Raw genomic sequence first — 13,366 nt, forward strand, 5'->3', positions numbered from 1 at the left:
ATGGAAGCTTTTCCATACCCCTAATCATTTTTGTTGCCCTTTTCTGTACCTTTTCCAATTCCAATATATCTTTTTTGAGATGGGGTTACCAGATCTGCATGCAATATTCAAGATGTGGGTGTACCATGGATTTGTAAAGAGGCAATATGATATTTTCTGTCTTATTATCTATCCCTTTCCTAATGATTCCCAACATTCTGTTAGCTCTTTTGACTGCCGCTACACACTGAGTGGATGTTTTCAGAGCACTATCCACAGTGAGTCCACGATCTCTTTCTTGAGTGGTAACAGCTAATTTAGACCCCATCATTTTATATGTATAGTTGGGATTATGTTTTCTAATATGCATTACTTTGCATTTATCAACCTTGAATTTCATCTGCCATTTTGTTGCCCAGTTGCTCAGTTTTGTGAGATCCCTTTGTAACTCTTCACAGTTTGGTTTGGACTTAACTATCTTGAGTGGATTTGTTTCATCTGCAAATTTTGCCACCTCACTGTTTACCCCTTTTTCCAGATTCATTTATGACTATGTTGAACAGTACTGGTCCCAGTACAGACCCCTGGGGGACACAACTACTTACCTCTCTCCATTCTGAAAGCTGACCAGTTATTCCTACCCTTTGTTTCCTGTCTTTTAGCCAGTTACTGATTCGGGAGATTTTAATATTTTGCAGCAATCTAGTCATATTTGTCATAGCACTCACTGTATCTTGTGATACCATGTGACTCTTGGTTATCTACTTAGGCTAACGCTTTATGCTAAGCCAGTGATACTGAGACTGACGCTTGTGAGCCACAAGTGGCTCTTTAATGTGCTTCCTGCATTTCTTTACAGCACTTGATATTAAAATGCTGATTTAATTATTAGCCACTCTAAGTTGTTAACCAATCAGGATGCTTTTACCACGTTGTTAACCAATTGTAGTTGATAAAATAATACTTGGTCAGTCATTTTGCTGTGAGAATATAATATATAAAATACATTTTTCCTGTCATACTATTTAAATATGAATATATAGTACTACAGTAAATGAAACAATGAATTCACACTACTGTAGCTCTTTTGGGTAATAATGATCGCTAATTTGGGTCCTGAACCACTGAAATTATTACTATGCTAACTATTGTGTTACAGGCTTGGGCCTGCAGGTTTCGTGCATTACAGCTGTAACGTATGCCTATATCTTTCCTTATACCTATGCTTTACTTAGAGCCAATTCCTATGCCTGTAGGCTACATAACAGAGCCTTTTCAGGTTAAAATTTTCAGTAAGTGTCACGTATGGTAGTGAACAAGTCTTGTCAGTTGAACAAGACTAAACAGTTAAGGTTTTTGTGTATTATTGTTCGGCTGTAGTGCCTAAAGACCCTGATCAGGGTCCCATTGTGGCAAGTTCTCTACAAACATTAATTGAAATGTATTATGCAGACTGACTTACTTACAATCTTACTTTCCCGGTCTCTTTATAATATTGTAAGATGAATTTCCTGTTGCCTGTAGCAACCTCTGTACAGCAAAGACACATGGGCTTCACCCTACAGCCCAATATCCTACCAGTTATTCTTAATTCTGGATCAGGTACCAGCTTCCTATAGTTCAGTACCTCATAAAAAAGCAGATCTCAATGATATAAAAGATTTTTCAATCTCTCTTTTTTAGCAGACTTGGATGCAACTTGTAATTGGTCCCTAATGGCATTTTTATGCCAACTACAATATACATATTACCTTCATAATGTGGGAGTTTAAGGATTATCATCATTTCAAAGTCATTTTATAATAGTTTAACCTCCATTTTCACGGGAACTCCCATAAGAAACTGTCTCAAAATAAATTTCAAAATCCACATGTTGCTGCCTGAAAAATTTGTAGCTTCCTGCAGAATGGCACAAACTCAGTCTGTCTCAAGCATTTCTCCCTGGACTTAGCCTCTGGGTCAGTTACTCAGCTCAGAAGAGCAGTTCTCCAGTTTTTATCCAGCTAAAACTCATACCTGCGTCCTTTTAGTTCTGGGACGTGCACATAAGTCTCCTCTGGTGGGGATCCTTACAGGCAAGGCAATGCTCAGAGGAGGAAAATTTGTTATTTTATAGTAACTGTGGTTCTTCAAGAAGATTGGAGATGATGTTAGAATCACATGATCCATCCTCCTTATTCAATGTTTTGAGATCTTACCATGGAATTAGTGGTGTTTTGGGGTTGAGCCAGCCCCCTGTTAAAATATATCCTTCAAGAACACAGGCAGTGTGCATGTTCTGTCTAGATAATTCAGAACTCATATGCCAAAAGTATGCAGGTCACCTACAATGTGGTTCTGTGCAGAGAATCTTTTTGAAGAAACATAGTTTCTAAATATGATTTTAAATAAGCAGAACTTGTGATACACTCATATTGGAAATGTGGAAATAACAGTTGTACTTGCGTGCTGTGTTACTTTCATTAATTTCAGAAAGATTTAACAAGGTGCATTTCCTGAAGTGTGCATATGATTCTTTGAATGTACAATCATTCAGATAGACACACTGTCTATCAGTCATGTAGCCATTACGCTAATGTTTGTGTAAGGATGTAAAGTTAAAGTTGCCAAGAGAAACACAACATTGAACTTCTTGGTTTTGTTGCCATTAATGGTATGTAAGATTGATGCATTACCATAGATGATGGTTGTGTAGTGCTTAAGTGCTCAGATAGCTCTTACCTTATCATGTTGGTTTAATTCTTAATTTGATTTTTTCTTGTCCATTATGAAAAAATGCGTGTTATTTGTAACTGTCTACACATACAGAAGCTAAAATATTTTGTGTAATCTTTCAAGAATTTAAAACTCAGTGTTCTAATCCTTTGTGTAATATGGTAGGGGCTATAATTCTTGTTTTAGCTACATTATTAAAAATATTTATTTTGTTTTCATAGAAAATCGAAAATCTCAAAGAAACAACCAATGTAAGTTTGTGTTAACTTTTGCATCTATTACATGTAGACTACATAGAAAAATCTTATTTTTCATTCTGTTTAAACCTCTAAGGTTCTAAAAAATATAACAGAAAAGGAATTTGCTTATTTTAGAACTGTGTAGGAACCAGATTTTTTGTTTGATGGAAAGTTTCACAATTTCAAAATCTCTTACATTTCATATCAGAATGGATGAAAACATTTGAACATTTCCTGCAAACAAAAATTTTTTGTTTCAGGACATTTTAAAGTGTTTCATTCAGATTTTGACTCTTTAATATTTTTATAATGTTAAGACTAAAAAACTTGAAACAAAAAATCATTTAGAAACAGAAAATTGAAATGGTCCATTCCAAAAAAGCTGAATTGAAAGATAAGTGTTTTCCAATAGAAGAACATTCCATCAGAAAATTTCTGATTAGCACTAGTTTTTTGTTAGCAAGTGTTTCTGCCTTTTTTTTTTTTTTTTTTTTTTTTTTTTTTAAAAAGGTCCATAGGGGTGTGTGCCATAACTTTGATACTTCTGAGAACCCAGTTCTCTAGATCTTCTTTCTTGGGCTTTTTCATGTGGTCCTTTTATGGTTTTCCTCCAACTTTTCTGACACTTTGTTCCAAGTTACCATTGTTAGGTTGTCTTCCTTCTTTCTGTTCTGTTGATGTTCTCTGTGGGTCCGTCCTTATTACCTCTCCAGTTTTCCTCTTGTACTTACTTCAGGTAACCTCAGCCATTCATAATGATCTTTCATTGTGACTGTTCTGACACTCAGATGTACCTGTCCATTCCTAACCTCTTTCCACACTTTCTGGGCAACTCTTCCTGCTTGTCTGATATCTCCTTATAGATGTTGTCTTCTGCTTTAAAGGAAACATGACAAAAACTGATCACCTCGCCTTTCTTCCCAAACTCTCTTCTCCACTTCTCTCTCCCCTTTGTTCAACGACTGCTGACAAATCAATATTATCACCCTTTCTGACTGTCAAGCTGTGGGGTTATCTTTGATTTCCTCCCTTTCTACGTCTCCTATCATATCCAGGCTTTCACCAAATCTTGTTGTTGTTTCTATAACATTTCTAAAATCTGTCCCCCTCTCTCTATCCCTGCTGTTGAATCACTGGTTCACTTCTTTCCCCAGTCTCCCTGACTCGCCTGTCTTCAGTATACCAAATGTTCAGCAGCTAAAATTAAGTTTTCTCCCTTTTTGATCATGTTAAAATCTCCCCTCCCCAGGTCCATTCACTTGCTCCTGTCACTTTCCTCATAAGTAAAGATGAAGTTTGAACTTTAAGAAACCACACACTCTTAATCACTCCCTACTGCCAACCTGTGCTGACCCCACATCCTGGTTGCTTTCATCATCTCCTCCCTCCTCTCATCTTTGTGACCTTTTAACTTGTTGCCCCCTACAATAGACAACATCACTGTTTTCTGTGTACATCTCTTCATGCTCCTTCAAACGCACTTATTTCACCTTGCTTTCCATGTTTGACTCCCTCTCTGTTACAGTCTGCTCCTCTCCTGTTCCTGTATCTCAGAATTTTCTTAAAAATATCAGAACTTGCATTATTTGCTCATTCTATAGAACTTGCTCCTCTTTTCTCTTTTCCCTTCCCTCACCCTCTGAACTTAATCTCCTGTGTCTGTCCAATTTAAGTTATGGCTTTGGGATAGAAGACATGGTGGTGGTTTTTAACTGCATTGGTATGATATTTACATAAATGCTTATTCATAAATTATTTCTCTTGAAAGCTTGAAATTGGTTTCCCTTCCCTCTTGCTCCAGTGTTATATGTTGCTTATGTGGTTTCTTTAACATACCATATTGACACTTTTTTTAATGCTCTTTTGTAAACAGGGAGAGGAAAACAATAGGTCGTGGTTCTACCAAACTTGAGTGGCCCTTCTTAACTCCTTAGCTAAAATCGTTTTTAGTTAATGTGCATCATGGTTAATAAGTTTTTGATAGTAATTTGTATTTACAGCATTTGTGAGAGAAAGATATTAAATGTTTTCTTTCCTCCTCCTAGAGTATGGTAGAATCAATAAAACACTGCATTGTGTTGCTGCAGATTGCTAAAGTAAGTATACTGCTATCTATTCTGAACTTTAAATTGTAAGGCACTCTCACAATTGTGAAAACTTGTATTCTTTTTTTACATCCGTTTTAAAATATAATTCAACACTCTTTTGAAACAATTGTTATATTTTAAGATATGTTTTTGAATTGGCTCATGGTGCTATCTAATCTTAATTTTTGTTACTGAATTCTATAGGAAATAAATGTGTGTGCAGTTCATACCAAAACCAGATATTACTTTAGCCTTTGATAAATCATACTTACAAAATTATAAACTATTATTTGTTTTGAAGCTTTTAAATGTGAACCGATTTTATTTCGTAGTATCTTGCAAATACTCTTAGATATGTGGGTAAAGCTTTATATTGTAAGAAGAAAGCACTTCCTAAATTTGAGCACTTCTGTGGTTCCCAGAGAGATAAAGCAAGAAAAGTCACCCTTGGCTGTTATGTCATAAAGTCTGCTTCCTGTTGTTTTTGAGTTGGTTTTCAGAATGCATTTTGAAAGTAATAATGGCAATGTAGCCAGCAGATCAAGGAGGTAGTATTAAGATCTTCTGGTGAGTGCAAATTTTCTCATTTGGTAAGAAGCAATGTGGCAGGAATGATTTTTTAACTTGTCTGCCAGTGTTAGTGTATACCCTGACCCTGGTGAAGAACCTGAGAGATTACCCACTCAGAGTAAACCAGTATAAATCATAAAATCAATAGTCAGTGTCATACAACATTAACTGTAATACCACCAGCATTGCTTCCAATAGGAACAGAGTGGTGATCTGCTGCAGCCCCAGGTCACTGACTGTAAATGATGTTGCTTTGGACCTGCTTCTAAGGCTTTGTCTACACTAGTACTTTTGTCGGTCAGGGGTGTGAACCCCTCCTCGCCTCTCCCGAGTGACCTAAATTTCACTGACAAAAGCGCCAGTGTGGACAGTGCTATGTTGGTGGAAGATGCTCTTGTGCTGACATAGCTACTGCCACTCGTTGGGATGGTAAAATTATGCTGGTGGGAGAGCAGTCTCGCGTCAGCATAGAGCAGCTACACAGGAGACCTTACAGTGCCACAGCTGTAGAGGTACAGCTATGCCACTGTAAGGTCTGTAATGTAGACATAGCTTGAGTTGCAGGTAGCCTGGGATACTCTTTCTTTATCCTCCATACTTGCCTTGCGGTACAAGTGAATAGGACTCCTCCCTCAACCGCTTAATTTCTTGAAAGGACATTTTCAGGTAGTTTAGGCCCAAAATACAGGTTTCACATTACCAAACTGTTTCTAACTCCACTGAACTTTTATATTGAAAGTATTACAGTGAAGCGGGATTACAGTTTGGCTAATGCAGCATTATTGGTCATGCAGGGACACCCAGAAAGTGCAACTAGCAATAAAAATAAGTGAAGCTGACCACTCTGCTTTGCAGTTCACACAGCTTGGACAAGAATGTAAACAACATATGAGATGAAAGGAGAAACTAGATTGTATTTTTTTAAAATCCCTTTTCATATCTAAATTCTGATTCAACAAGGTTCTTACAGGACCTTAATGTTTTGTTAACACAGGTAAGGAATTTTAGAAAAAATTGATTTCTAACCTGACATTGAGCCTTTTTGAAGTAGAAAATTGTAGTATATGATAACAGAATACAGGGACTACACACTGGCTTTTTCACACCACTTTTGGAAGTGTTTGGTATGCCTCTTCAATTTAGGTTTGAGTATTTAAAGTGTACTTTCTTAAAGTTGTACTTTTTTTGGACTTGCTCTATTTCGGTTATGTTAATTACAACACTGTCCAATTTATTGTTACTTGTTGCTGGCATATAATACACAGGTTCCAGTTCTGCAAAGAGTTGAGCATGTACATAAGTATTTGCAGGACTGAGGCGTTGGCAACTGAAAATATCAATTTTGTAATGGGGCTCTTGAATACTTTAAAGAAAGTGTCAGCTGTAATCTAGACCAAAATTATTTTTAAAAAGTTTTCAAAGATAATGTTCCTTCTGGGCTGATCCTGTAGTGCCAAGTACATCCTGCTATGTGTTGATGCCATTCGGAACTGGGGGCACTTGGAACCTCACAGGATCAGGTCCCTCTGTCTTTAGGGTCAATACAGGATTTATGTGAAATTCACTATGGTCAACTGTCTTCTTAGTTAACTCTTTTTCCAGATACTTTTTAAGGATAATGTATAAAACAGCTTTGATTTCTGTCTTAGAAGAGATGTAGTGAGAATGTCCTTAATTGCTAACCAGACAAAATACAGTCAAATAAATTTTAAGAAAATTGTTACATTGGTGGGGAAAAAATTGTATTAGCTGCCATGTTTATAAGGAATAACAATATTTTAAAAATTACAAAATATATTCACCTCATTAATGTAATTTTTGTGTATTTAAAAACATTGTTACAGTTGAGGTAGGACTTCTAGTAATTGTCTCAAAGGCCATGTAAAATTTGTTTCATGTAAACTGGAGTCAGACTAGCCTATTCCTTGGGGTTTTTATTTGTAGATTAAAGTTAGTCGAAATCTTGACTTCCCTGTTCCTTATGAAAACATGTAAGCTTTTAGTGTTAAGATGTCTGTTGGAGAAACAGTGTTTGATGTTCTCTTTTGGTCTTTAGTTTTAAAACTAATACTGTGTGCTAAAATTGTTAAAGCATAATTTACCGTAGTTTGCTATTGTCAGATAGGTTCAATAAATACAAAATTTTGTACCCGGTTTTCACCAACAGTGTAGCTGTACCATTGCTGGACCAGGCACAGGCATACTTAGCACCATGTCATCTAATCCTGTTCAGAGTTAACTGACATGGTGAACATCTATGCCTGGCTTATGCTAGTAAGTAGCACAAGTGCAACTGCACTGTAGCTGGAAAACGGACAATGATTCCTAATATAGAGTCTTCCGACCTAGGATATTGTTGAAACATAATCTGCTTCAAAGTCTCTCACAACTGGCTGAATTGGCTTTTTGTCCCTTTTAAATACAAAATTTCCAGATCTCTCTCATGTCCAGGGTGAATTCACGGGAAGAAGGATAAATATGGCCTATCATCTTCAACTGATATAAATGTTTGAGTTCTGATAAGTGGTTTCTTGGCACTGGAAAAGCCTGAAATATTGCTTGATGATTACATGTTCTATTCATTTCCTCTGAAGCACCTGGCATTGACCACTGTTGGAAGATAGAATACTGGGCTAGATGGACCATTGGTCTGACCCAGTATGGCCGTTCTTATGTTCTTAAGTAGTAGCAGCTGCACGGCCCTCATCAGGATTGGGGCTTTATTGTTCTAAGTGTTGTACAGGTGTAGAGGTAGACACAATTTGTGCCCCAGTGAGCTTACAATGTAGTATTTGCCTTTACTGAATTGGACCAGTGGTCCCTCAAGTCCTTCCTTCAGCAGCAGTAAATAGTTGGTGCTCACTTAAAATAAATAAATAAATGAGTTACTGTTGATTTTCGTTTTGCCTGTGCGTACACTTTTACACTCATTTATGGTGCTTGTAAATAATTCAGAGATAAGTTTGTTTTAATGTTTGGTTTATACACAGCCAATTGGAAAAGTTAATTGAACATACAGAAAATACCCGATTCATTACAAATCCTCCCTTACCATTTTAATCCCTGCCTCCACTATCTTAAACCCCCTTCACATGAAAGTATAGTTTGTGGCTGCACAGTACTTCTGAATCCTTTGCAAAGCTGTGTAGGTCTTCTATTGAATTGATTTAATTTCTGAAGCAACTGTTGGCTATGAGCCCTGTTCATAGCACTGGGATTTTTGTACAATTCTGTCAATTGCATTGCATATTGAGGATGGGTCCATCAATGGCTATTAGCCAAGAAGGTCAGAGACATGACCCCATTCTCCAGGTGTCCCAAAACCTTTACCTGCCAGAAGCTGGGACTGGTCAACAGGGGATAGATGGCTCAATAATTGCCCTTATCTGTTAATTCCCTCTGAAGCGTCTGGCACTGGCTGCTGTCGAGAGACAAGATAGTGGGCTAGATGGAGCATTGGTCTGACCCTGTATGGCCATTCTTACGTTCTTATCCTTTACTTAAAGCCAGTTCATGGTCATGTGTCTGAACTGGTAGCCCTGAAATTGCTTATTGCTGTCACTGTTAAGCTTTCAATTTAGTTCTCTAGTCTATAAACATTTGATATTCCAACATTATTCTCTTTCCAAAGCCACAGAGACAAAATCTGGCTAATTCCTTTTTGTAGATCCATAGGCCAGGGCTAGAAGGGAGCATGGTTCTCTCCTCTGACCTGATGTATAGCACAGGCTATTTCCCTAAAATAATTCCAAGAGCATATCTTTTAGAAAAACATCCAATCTTGATTTAGAAATTGCCAGTGATGGAGAATCCACCATGACCCTTGGTAAATTGTTCCAATGGTTAATTACCCTTACCCTCAAAAAAATTTACACCTTCTTTCTAATTGGAGTTTGTCTAGCTTCAACTTCCAGCCATTGGATCGTGTTATACCTTTCTGTGATAGATTGAAGAGCCCTCTGTATAAATGACAACTGAAATTACTCAACTTTGATCTTGCACATGTGTAATGAATTTACATAATTAGTGTTCTAGCAATGATATATATTATAACTACAGACATATCAGGGAAGCAGATATGCTTTTATTAAAACTAAGCATGCCAGCTTTCAGTAGTAAGAAACTTAGACTTTTTCTTCAAGTACTGTTCATGTGGGTGCTTCACTTCAGGTATGTATGCGTCCCTGCGCCTTTGATGGGAGATTCTTTTGGTAGCAGTACCCGTTATGCCTACACATACACTCTACACATCCTCGTGCCCTGTACCAAGGCTATATAGGGCTATATTTGGTGAACTTCCATCAGTTCCTTCTCAACTTATATGTATCTATAAAGATTGCCTTCTTAGTGACTATCACTTCTACTTGAAGGGTTGGAGAGATGGGGGCTGTAATGGCAGATCATCTCTTTGCTTTGTTATCTTTATGACCTCCATCCAAAGTTCTTATCTAAGATGTCCTCTGAATTTCATACCAACCAAACTATTCGCCTTCTGGGTTTTTCTATCTAAACCGCATCAGTCTGCTTTTCACAGTCTAGATGTTAGGAGTGTGTTAGCCTGTTATTGGGACAGGATTTGGTCATTTAGGAAGATCCCTAGATTCCTTGTTTCTATTTAAGTTAGGTACAAGGGAGCGCCTGTCTCCATTCAGAGACTTCCTAAATAGATGTCTATATATATTATTGCCTGTTATGGTTACACTTCCCTGAAGAGTGACTGCACAATACTAGCTCACAATCTGTTTTGGTAGCTCTACTCAGACGTTTCTGTTGCTAAAATCGGCAGGGTTGTAATATGGTTCTCTGTGCACAGGTTTTCTGACTGCTGTGATTCACACTGCAAGATCAGATGTGGCAGTAGGTAGTGCATTTCTTTCTTCAGACATGGACTCTGTTCCAAAACTCCCACCTCCTTAAAGTATTGCTGCTAAGGAGCCATCTAAAGTGGAGCACCCACAAGGACCCTACTCGAAGGAGGAGAAGTTATTCACTTTGTCTAGTAACTGGAGTTTTTAGAGAAGTGTGTCTCTGTGGGTGCTCCACTACCGGCTCTCCTCCGCTGTGCTTCAGAGCTGCCTGTGTGGACTTTGCAGTAGAGAAGGAACTGAGGGTGGTTCGCCCTCAGTACAGGACATGAGAATGTGTAGGCGCATGTGCGGGCAGAACGGGCCCTGCTACCAAAAATATCTGATCAAAGACGCAAAAGTACATGCACATCTAAGGTGAAGCACTGACGGGGTGACACATCTCGAAGAACTCCAGTTACTGCACAAGGTGAACCTCTACTTTTTGTGTTTGTTTTTTCTGCATCACCTTTTTTGGTTAAAATGTCTGCTGCTGGGCCTCATAGGATTTTTTCCCCCTCCATGTAATGGTGTTGTCTATGCTGTTTTATTGAGGCAGTGTAGTAAGTTTCAAAGTAACCACAAATGTAGATTATCCTGTGTATTTTACTTCCTTATAAACATAATGTTAAGAGATGGCAAGAGCAAACTGAAAAAACTCTCATGTCAAAGGAGTGGCTCATATTAGCTGGGTGAAGTTTGGTTTTTCTTTTTGAATTAAAACCCAATGGGAACTCCTGGCCCTAAATATCCCATCATTAGATATGTAGAAAAACAGGTATGTAAGAGATTGCCAACTGTCAGATATTGAAATCAAGGCAACTTCTTACTTGATCTATAAATAGCTCATGAAAAGTACAATGGTGTCACTTTAGATATTTGAATACTCTTTAGATGTGTATATATAAATGTAACTGCTGCTTTTTCTTGTATTTTTCTAGATGATTTATAGCAGATGTTCTTTGACAGTTTAGCTCTTTTTGTTGTCCATAACTTTGACAACTGGAAATTTGGGAAAATATTCTGCAAATGCCTCTTTAGGTTTATACTGAATAAAACTATGACTTACCGTATGTCAGAAAGTTAAACTAAATTTAGCTGCTTGTGCTGGCTGATATTACAGTATTTATTACTAGGAAATTTTGGTACAACTTACCCCAAATAGGGAGCAGAACTCTGCCAACTAAAATGATGTTGGCTTGGCTGTTGCTAGTGTGATTTCCCCTGATTATGTGGACAGGCTTTTTTTTTTTCCCTTCAGCCCTTATGCTTATATTATAGACTCTTAGGCAAAAAGTTTCACCTGCACTAATAAGGGAAACCATGCTAAAACCTTGCTGGCAACAACTATGCTCTCTTGTAGGTGTGATAGATAAAATTTTCAAAAATCCTATTTTCAAAAGTCACTTAGGGTTTTTTTTTAAACAAGTTGAACATTTCTAAGAGAAACATACAGTATGTATAATTGTCACATAATACATAACTGATTAAGTATAAAAGATTGATATGTTAATATTTTTAACATTTTTCCTTAAGGACCAAAGTAATGAGGAGAAGCACGCAGATGGACTTATAGTAAGTTCAAATCTAATAGTTTATTTCCCTTTATTTCTGCAGAACATGTGAACAGAGACCTGAATTTCCACTCATTTACAACAAACTTCCTTCTTTCTCTTATTCACTGCTTCAAATGTCTTGTTTTTTATCTGTTGAAACCTTAGCTTCTGCAGTTGGCCATCCATCATTACCATTAGGAAAAATTATAATTTCCAGGTTTTCTACTTACATTCACAATACGACCATTTAAGAAGATATCCTTGTTTATTTAAATGTACTTAAACAATTAAAATCTGTGTGTGAGCCAGATGTAAGGGGAAATGATTGGGATAGAAATATGCTTATGTTGAATCTGACATACTTTATAAAGAGAGTATTCTGTTGTCTACATGCTGTGATTGGGTTGGTGTTTTCTACATGGTATTTTGCATCTGAGACACAGAAAAGATGATTCTATTATTAAGTCTGCTTCAGCCATATCTCATTTTTAATATAACTTCTCTTTATCTTTGTTTTCAGTCCTTTATGACTTCTGTTTCCACATTCTTTGTTTTGTCATTGTTAGAGTATGAATCACATCTGTATTGATAGGGGACTGGTTGATATAGAACTTAATTTCCTAAAAACTGGAGTTTATTTTCATTACAATTGAAAATGTAATTTCTGATCCCTTTGTCTGTTTCTTCCATGGCATCTACTCTTGATTATAGGATATATTTCTGTTCAGCATGTAAAATATCCTGTGCACAAGTTCAAGGCATTGTGACAACAGTTATGCTTCCAAGCAATAGGAATATCGCTTAACAGCATAATTCAATAAGAAAAATGTAACATAAATCATTAAGAAAACAGCAAAGTATACATCATTCCACTCCACCTAGAGCCCTTCCCTTCAGCCATCCCCAAAAGCCTTCTCAAATTGATGGCTTTTGTAGTGTATCCTGAAGGCCTAAAAACTCAGGCTTTTTCAAGCGAATTCCAGAGTCAAGGGACCCTCACAAAGAATACCTCATCTGCCATGGCATGGCATGGGGAGAAGTAGCCTCTGAGGTAGGCATCGACACAAGCTGTAGAATTTCTACAGTTTCATATTTTTCTTCTTCTAAATGTAGCACTTGCAAAAACAGTAGAGACCAGTTCTTGTCAGCATACTTGAGATCTGGAAATTCATTTATATATAGCTCATCAGAACTTTGAATCTTTTTTGGGAACTTGTTCCCATGATAATAAAGAGCAGATGCAATCCAACAAAATGGGTTATTCTAATCGTCAAAGTAAATGTTTATCATCTGGTAATTATGTAGATCTAGATTTTTGAAAGTGAAATTACAGTTTTTCCCTTTGAACTTTGAGAATTTAGTGCTAGGGAAAGGTG

General features: G+C 37.1%; 1 protein-coding gene across 2 annotated transcripts in view; it reads left to right on the top strand.

Moving 5' to 3' along the window:
• The window catches only part of OSBPL9 (oxysterol binding protein like 9), a 124,913-nt gene that overhangs the window by 76,595 nt on the left and 34,952 nt on the right, over nt 1–13,366 (top strand). Inside the window, exons 7-9 of one of the 2 annotated variants that reach the window (XM_067535455.1) lie at nt 2,916–2,945; nt 4,979–5,029; nt 11,971–12,009. In XM_067535455.1, the coding sequence (XP_067391556.1) occupies nt 2,916–2,945; nt 4,979–5,029; nt 11,971–12,009 (120 nt within the window). The remainder of the gene's footprint in view (nt 1–2,915; nt 2,946–4,978; nt 5,030–11,970; nt 12,010–13,366) is intronic. The other variant, XM_067535454.1, reaches the window with a different exon arrangement.

The sequence above is a fragment of the Emydura macquarii genome, unplaced genomic scaffold (assembly GCF_026122565.2).
Source record: "Emydura macquarii macquarii isolate MOO-44397 ecotype Brisbane River unplaced genomic scaffold, CSIRO-AGI_Emac_v2 contig_3506, whole genome shotgun sequence".
In the NCBI taxonomy this organism is placed as follows: domain Eukaryota; kingdom Metazoa; phylum Chordata; order Testudines; family Chelidae; genus Emydura; species Emydura macquarii.